Below are 7,866 nucleotides of genomic sequence, written 5' to 3' on the forward strand. Positions count from 1 at the left end.
CTTTATTTGTAATACTTGTAATAATTTATTTGTAATACTTTACTTGCAATACTTTACTTGTAATACTTTACTTGCAATACTTTACTTGTAATACTTTATTTGCAATACTTTACTTGCAATAGTTTACTTGTAATACTTTACTTGCAATAGTTTACTTGTAATACTTTACTTGCAATACTGTATTTGCAATACTTTACTCGCAATACTTTACTTGTAATTCTTTACTTGCAATACTTTATTTGCAATACTTTACTTGCAATACTTGTAATACTTTATTTGCAATACTTTACTTGCAATACTTGTAATACTTTATTTGCAATACTTTACTTGCAATACTTGCAATACTTTATTTGCAATACTTTATTTGCAATACTTTACTTGCAATACTTGCAATACTTTATTTGCAATACTTTACTTGCAATACTTGTAATACTTTACTTGTAATACTTTACTTGTAATACTTTATTTGTAATACTTGTAATACTTTACTTGTAATACTTTTCTTGCAATACTTGTAATACTTTACTTGTAATACTTTACTTGTAATACTTTACTTGTAATACTTTACTTGCAATACTTTACTTGTAATACTTTACTTGTAATACTTTATTTGCAATACTGTATTTGTAATACTATACTTGCAACTCTTTACTTGTAATACTTTACTTGCAATGAATTTGGATAAATAAAAACCTTACCTGGTTAGTTTGAAAGTCACTTTCTAAAAGCTGTCCAACACTTATATAAAATAGGTGTTAAATCGTATATTATGATTCGATTGTACAACATATTTGATACTCGAGTCATTAAGTTGAATCTGCTAGTATCATATATTTAAAGTACAATTTTTAAAAAAAGCTGATGATGGACAAATTACTGCCCTTGGATTTACATACAGGAAGTAGATACTTTTTGAGAGAGACATGCTGATTGTTCAGGCTGTTCACATCTGTGGAAAGTATGAGAAATATTATCTTCTCCCTCAAAAATTAAAAACAAAAAACAAAAAGATTTTGAAAAATAAAATTTGATTTTTCCCAATAATTAATTTTATTTTCAGTCTATTTCTGTTGACACAATAACAGGTTCAAAGTCTTTGGGTTCGGAAGAGAAATCCCACTGAAACGTTTCTGTCAAATGTTTCTTGAATTTTAGTGCCCGATTCTGGAGTTGTGGATCAACATCTGCCATTTCTAAATTGCAGAACAACTCATGCAGTGTGACAGTCAGAAAGTTGTTCTGTGAGACAATGTCGACAAAAAAATCTTCAGGAATTTCTTTCAGTTGGAAATAAAGGACACTAATGAGCTGTTTGAATAGTTCTTTGTTTGTCTTGACAGCTTGTGTCGAGGTTGACAATAGATGTACAAGCTTCTTCCAGTGTTCAAAGGCATCATACACTTGTCCAAGGAGAAAGCAGACGAATGAAAACTGAAGCTCACCTAAAAGCAGCAAAGGTTTGTTGTTGTAACACGAGGTAATCATTGTTTCTAGGGCATAACTAGAGTCTAAGCAATAAGCAGTTATTTGAGAAGGAGTAGCACCGGTTGGGTATTTCTTTGGGATTGCACTGTAGTGTATCATTGTTCCCGGGGAGACCTTCAGGTTGGGTAGATGGGACTCTGCCTCAAACATTGAGGAACAAGCATCATCCACATTTCGGCACATTTGTGGTTGATCCTGACTCATCTTGGCACGGGTAGCAGCTCGGGATTTTGAAGTACTACATTCTGACTCGAATGAAGTTACAGATGAGATTTTCTCATTCTCTGGTTGCAAAGAACAGATGAGCGATTTGGTGATGTGATCCGTAAGAGATACCCATTTCTTATAACTAGAAGAAAAATAATATAAATGAAAAGTAGAGATTAATCATCATTTGCTTGCAAACTAAGTGCACACACACATACGTGCGCATGTACATATTCAGAATTTAAAAATAGCACTATAAATATTAATACTAATATTTATCAGATAATCCTATCCATATGAAAATGCTTAATATTCGAGATAGAACATTTGTATATGAAAGAAGTTAAAATTTTACAAATAATGATTTACAACATTTCATGTTTATAAACAATGATCCAGTATAGAGAGAACATCAGTTTGTCAGAAATTACTTTTTTTTTCTTCTCTTTTGGAAATTGAAAAAAACAAAATTATTAAAGATAGACTTACTTTTCATAAGGGTAAGGAGCCAAAAATCGATCGAGTTCTTCTTTGTTCAATTCGTAACGTTCCATCTCTTCCAAACTAATTGACTCCATCTTGATATCTAAAATATAAAGAGCACTTCTTTTAAATTGAGCTTTATTTAAGCCATAGATGAGACTCCGAGAGCAAATTGGGAGCTTAGCAACCAGATGTAGCTTTGTGTCATATGCCAAATAATTTGTGGATTTTATGCTTAGGACAGTATTTTTTTTTTCTTTTTTGCAGTTACAATCTATATATATATAAGGCAAAATGTATGTGAGTGTGTGTGTTTGTTTGTATGTCTCGCAAAAACTTTTGACAGAGGCCACGGATTTTCACCAGACAGACATCATTCTAAAGCTCGAACCTCCGGCCGACAAATATCGAAAAATTGGGCAAAAACATTCATTCCTTCATCCTTAACGGCTCTCTTTTTTACAGGGAAGGGTGAAAAAGAATGGTATCTTCATGACAAGATGGCTTTACGCATGCGTCAATACGCGCAAAAGACGTTGTACATTGAATTCGTTTTAAATGTTATAAAAACCAGCCTACTTTCATCCACGCGTCTATAGCGTGATGGGTTAAGTGACAGCGTCGTTATCTAAAGATTTCAGGTTCAATCCTAGTTATCAGATGTACTTTTTTTCTCGATTTTTAAACATTTGATATTGAAACGAGGTTATTTATACCATTTTTTTTTTTTCGCTTTTTGCTGTGTTTTTTTGCTTTTGTTTTTTTTCCTTTTTTGGGTTTTTGTTTATCCGATTGTTTTAACAAAGTTTTACGTCCGTTCGCTGTTTTATTTGTTTTGTTTTTTCCGATTTTTAAAAAAGTTTAAACAGGGTTATTAATTCGCTTATTCTTATTTAACTTTTTGTTAAAATTATCTTGCTTTTTTGATACATAGTGCATTGTGACAAGAGGTGACAATAATGATCTACAAAAACAGTTAATTTTCTGAATCTCCTCCAGTAACAAATGGAAAAAGATTTGCATTCGATTTTGATATTAATGAACAACAACTACAGTAAGATAATGATGGCCTCAATCCAGAGTATCCCTTTTTGGACATCTGAACTTTTCTTACATTAAAAACCAATATTGTGTCTTACTCTCTTTTTTTAGAGAGGCAAGTAAATAGGGTTTCTAATATGTCAAACAGTCTAACTCAACCCATCTATATATATATAAAAGCGAAAATGTTTGTTTGTGTGTATGTCCGAGAAAGGCTTTTTTCCGAGAAGCGATCAGTCGGCTCACAACTTCTTAAAACTTTTTATATCACGTCGAAATCATAATATCTATGAGTTAACAACGGGGGTTGCCTGCCTTACCCAACTTTCAAAAGTTAAATATTTTTCGATCGCCACATGTGGATTTGACTTTTTCGTATAAAAAAGAAGCGAACAGACCCGCAATAAATAAAATACTGCCTCGTATTGAAAGTTGACCTCATTAAGTCGTCAAGTATGGGCACCTGCCAATTCTTAATCTAACTTAAATAAATTCAAACATGTTTCCGTTAAATGTTGCACGTTTTTTAACACACTTCATTATTTTCTAACTGTGCGTCAAAGCTTCGGGTACAATCCTTCCTACATACCTACCAAAACTTTTTTTTTTAAAACAAACACCTGGGCAACGATTTTTGTTTTGATTTACCCAAAAACACACACACCTCCAAACACCCGGGCAACGCTGGGTACCCCCCCCCCCGCTAATCTATATATATAAAAGCGAAAATGTGTGTGTGTTTGTATATCTCGCAAAAACTTTCGACACAGGCTACAGATTTTCACGAAATAGGTATCATTTTCAAGCTCAAACTTTCGACCAATAAATATCGAAAAATTGGCCCGAAACATTAATTCCTTCACCCTAAACTAGCCATTTTTATACAGGGAGGGGGTAGCAAAAAATTGTCCTCTCATGACAAGATGGTTTCTTCGCATGCACAAATGACGTCGGAACATTAAATATTAAAAAAAAAAAACCAACCCAATTTCGTCAACGTCCTCTTAGCTCACTTGATTAGAGGTCGGTGTCATTATCTAAAGGTTGTAAGTTTGAATCGTGGTGTGAGATGTCTTTTTTTTAATTTATTTTTCGATTCTTAAAGTTTTAATATTGAAACAGGGTTATTTAAGCCATTTTTCATGTTCGATGTTTTTTTTTGTTTTTATTTTTCAGATTTTTTAAAGAAGTTTTAACGTTCGTTTTTCTGTTTTTTTTCCATCACATTCGCGTTTTCTTTTTTTGTTTTTGTTTTTCCGATTTTAAGAAATTTTAACATTGTTCGTTTACCTTCTGTTAGTTTTTTTTTTCTTCGATTTTTTTAAGTTTTAACATTTTTTTTTAATATATAATATTTAAATAGGGTGATTACTTCACTTATTCTTTTGTTTTGATTTACGATGAACGCAACGGCAAAGACGTCACATTTTTTTTCTTTTCCTCCTTCGCGGTACAGGTTCAAGCCTGCCGGCCGACTACCACCTCTTCTTTTTTTTGCTGAACACACACCTCCAAACACTCGTGCAATGTTGAACACCCAGGCTAGTATATCAATGAAGGGCAAATCTTCACACAAATATCTGACCCCTATTACATAAAAAACAGGAAGACAAGAAACTCTTAAAGTGTTCCTATCTTAAGAAAGTAGAACATCTCAAGATAAATTGCTGATCAAAAAAGATGAAGACAAAACTGTAGTCCTCTTACCTTCTAACTGCTTATCCCATTTCTTTACCAATATTTCCTTCTGTTTAAATTCATAAAAAAAACCCGTTCGAGGTGCAACATCTCCGAGTTTGCTTTTGGCACTGAAATTACAAATTAATATTTTTGATAATTCACAAATAAAACGTAAAAACAATTTTAATCAACCAGCAAAACCATTAAAATTCTACTATGACAATATAACATTTGTAAGTTAATGAATTGTAATTTATCAGCTGGCTTACCTGATGTTGTCTGGGTTTTATATAAAACACAAAATCAGTGATGAATAGAAAATTATATAATTGTTAATATAAGAAAACTTAAGAAAAAAAAAAAAGAAAAATATTTAATAATTGCTTAACCTTTTCTTTGGTCTGATATTCCTTTTTATTATTTTGCCAATTTCTTTCAAGATTAGCTCGCCCAAATTTCTTGGATATGCCATCTTTAAAACTTTCTGAATTGCTTTACATCAAACTATTGCAAGAAACATGTCAACATTTTAATTTCTTCCCCTTTATTTCGTTTATCTTTGAATTTCTTTACTCTGGCAAGTGCTTCAACTCATTATCTCCATGTTTCTACATAATCTGGATGGTTCAGCATGTTCATACTTCTGTAGCTGACACCATTGTTGTTGTAATCACAAGACTTGATATGCGATTAACACAACACAAGGGGTAATGCAGATTTTATATTGTGTTTTACGTGCGACTAGTTAGAACAATCGGGCCATAAATTATGGCAATCATAAGCTTAAGTTAGCCGAGTAGTAAAATTGAATATTTCCTTGCTTGCTTCTGAAAAACAAAATAATCATTCAATCTATTTCTATAATGAGATATCTTCCTTTATCCTTCTTGATAGTATAGTTTGTTTATTTTTAAACTTTCCAGTTTAAGACGTTTTCTTTCTTTCTTTTGTCTTTTAACTTCACTGATGAGACTTATTTTATGAGTATTATTGTGAACATTAGCAAAGTATAATTTCTTTTCTGTCATGTTTTTACATAGGATATTACACATGTTTCATAAAAGATATGAATCTATGATGTATTCACTTACCTGTAATAAATAAAATGGACTCCAGGTGGAATCATTTTAACCCCTTTGAATTTGGGACCAACTTCCCAGCAGTTGTAACCAATTCCAAACTCAGTTCCTGGAGGAACATCAAAGAAAAGCAACATCGCCCCTTCTTGAAACAAAATCTGAGCTGTTTCCTGGTTCATTAGGCTGTAATGAATGGGGAGAAGCAATCACTTTTTTTACATCAACTAGTATATATATTAGTTGAATATATGTTTATTTAAGGCTCTTCATAAACAAGATGCATCTTAGACTTTAAAGGAGTCAGTAGGGTCCAGGTGGGTAGTCTTCAGATTATAAGCTATATTATGAAAATTGTATAGCTCAGAGACTTAGCCAGACAGGTGATTGAAAAAATTATAATCATAATCTAAAAAAATATAATTCATAATCTTAAAAAATTATTATCATAATCTTAAAAAAATTATAATCGTAATCTTAAAAAAATTATAATCGTAATCTTAAAAAAATTATAATCGTAATCTGCAGAAAATATAATCATAATCTTAAAAAATTATTATCATAATCTTAAAAAAATTATAATCGTAATCTTAAAAAAATATAATCATAATCTTCAAAAAATTATAACCATGATCTTAAAAAAGTTATAATCATAATCTTAAAAAATAGTCATACTATTAAAAAAATATAATCATAATATTAAAAAAATATAACCATAATCTTAAAAAAATTATAATGATAATCTTAAAAAAATATAATCATAATATTAAAAAAAAATTATCTCTGTCTTGTCGGGTGATGGAAGCAAGGAAAGAGAAACTTTCATCTATAGACGGCTTATCAATATGCATATGCCATTAATTTGCATGTGAGGACAATGAGGACTGTGAAAAGGATGAATGGGAAAGAGCAGCTGAGAGAGTGACAGAAGGAATGATCAGTGAAGAGTACAGTTGAAGTCAGAAATTAGCAAGAAAAAGTTTGAATGAATATTTATTATATTATTTAATTGGAATTCATTATTGAGATGAGGATTATTTATTAATTTAATTATTGCGGACTATTATCATCATCTTTTAGTTGTTGTTTCATGACGTTTCCGCCAAGTATTCCTCTGGCCTTCATCAGGTGGTAACCGCGACAGGGTAGGAACTCTGAATCTCCTAACTGCATTCTCAGCAATTACTGCCTTCCATAGTTGTTTTTTGGCTCACTACGTTTTGGCCAACTAAGCCTCTGCCCAGCTTTGGGTAGGACTGAAAATGCTCACCTGGAACCTTAGAGATTCAACGTCCCTATCCACTGTGCCTCGGACCCTGAAGGACGATTAAGATTGTATTTTTTCGTCTTATAACTCCACATTTATTTATTATCTGATCTTCCATTGTTCGGTCTGTACTGAATTATATATGGTTCCAGGTGAGTATTTTCTGAAAATAGCGATTTCAATCCTACCCAAAACCAGCCAAAGGCTTAATTGGCCAAAACTTGGTGGGACGAAAAACAACTATGGAAGGCAGTGATTGCTGAGAATGCAGTTAGGAGATTTGGAGTTCTTATCCCATCATAGTTACAACCTGATGAAGGCCAGAGGAATAGTTGGCTGAAACATTGTGAAACAACTAAAAGATGAGATAATAGTCCGCAATAAAGAAATGAATGAATATTATTTTAAAATCTTAGGCTCATCCATTAACATGTTCTAACTTAGTATGTTCTATTTTTGAAAAAAAGGGTGAAATAGTTACTTAAATTGTGATGAGGCTGTTGGATAGTTGGGGTGGTGTTGGCTTCATTTTGGTATGAAAATGTGATCTATGCCATACAAGAATTAAGAGTGATAATGGTGGAAGTCCAGATAAATTAGCATGTCATGCATTAGTAATTATCACCT

General features: G+C 31.9%; 1 protein-coding gene across 4 annotated transcripts in view; it reads right to left on the reverse strand.

Moving 5' to 3' along the window:
• Positions 1-1,011: 1,011 nt before the first annotated feature.
• The window catches only part of LOC145277863 (protein AAR2 homolog), a 26,100-nt gene continuing 19,245 nt past the window's right edge, over positions 1,012-7,866 (reverse strand). For 3 of the 4 annotated variants that reach the window (XM_080129819.1, XM_080129818.1, XM_080129817.1), the window contains 4 exons: positions 5,988-6,158; positions 4,924-5,024; positions 2,182-2,278; positions 1,012-1,834 (listed from right to left, as the gene is read on the reverse strand). In XM_080129819.1, coding sequence (XP_079985945.1) covers positions 1,057-1,834; positions 2,182-2,278; positions 4,924-5,024; positions 5,988-6,154 — 1,143 coding nt within the window. In that variant the 5' untranslated portion in view covers positions 6,155-6,158 and the 3' untranslated portion in view covers positions 1,012-1,056. Of the gene's footprint in view, positions 1,835-2,181; positions 2,279-4,923; positions 5,025-5,987; positions 6,159-7,864 lie in introns of all 4 variants that reach the window. The other variant, XM_080129816.1, reaches the window with a different exon arrangement.

Source organism: Euprymna scolopes, chromosome 6, assembly GCF_053919585.1.
Source record: "Euprymna scolopes isolate OS-2025 chromosome 6, ASM5391958v1, whole genome shotgun sequence".
Lineage (NCBI taxonomy): Eukaryota > Metazoa > Mollusca > Cephalopoda > Sepiida > Sepiolidae > Euprymna > Euprymna scolopes.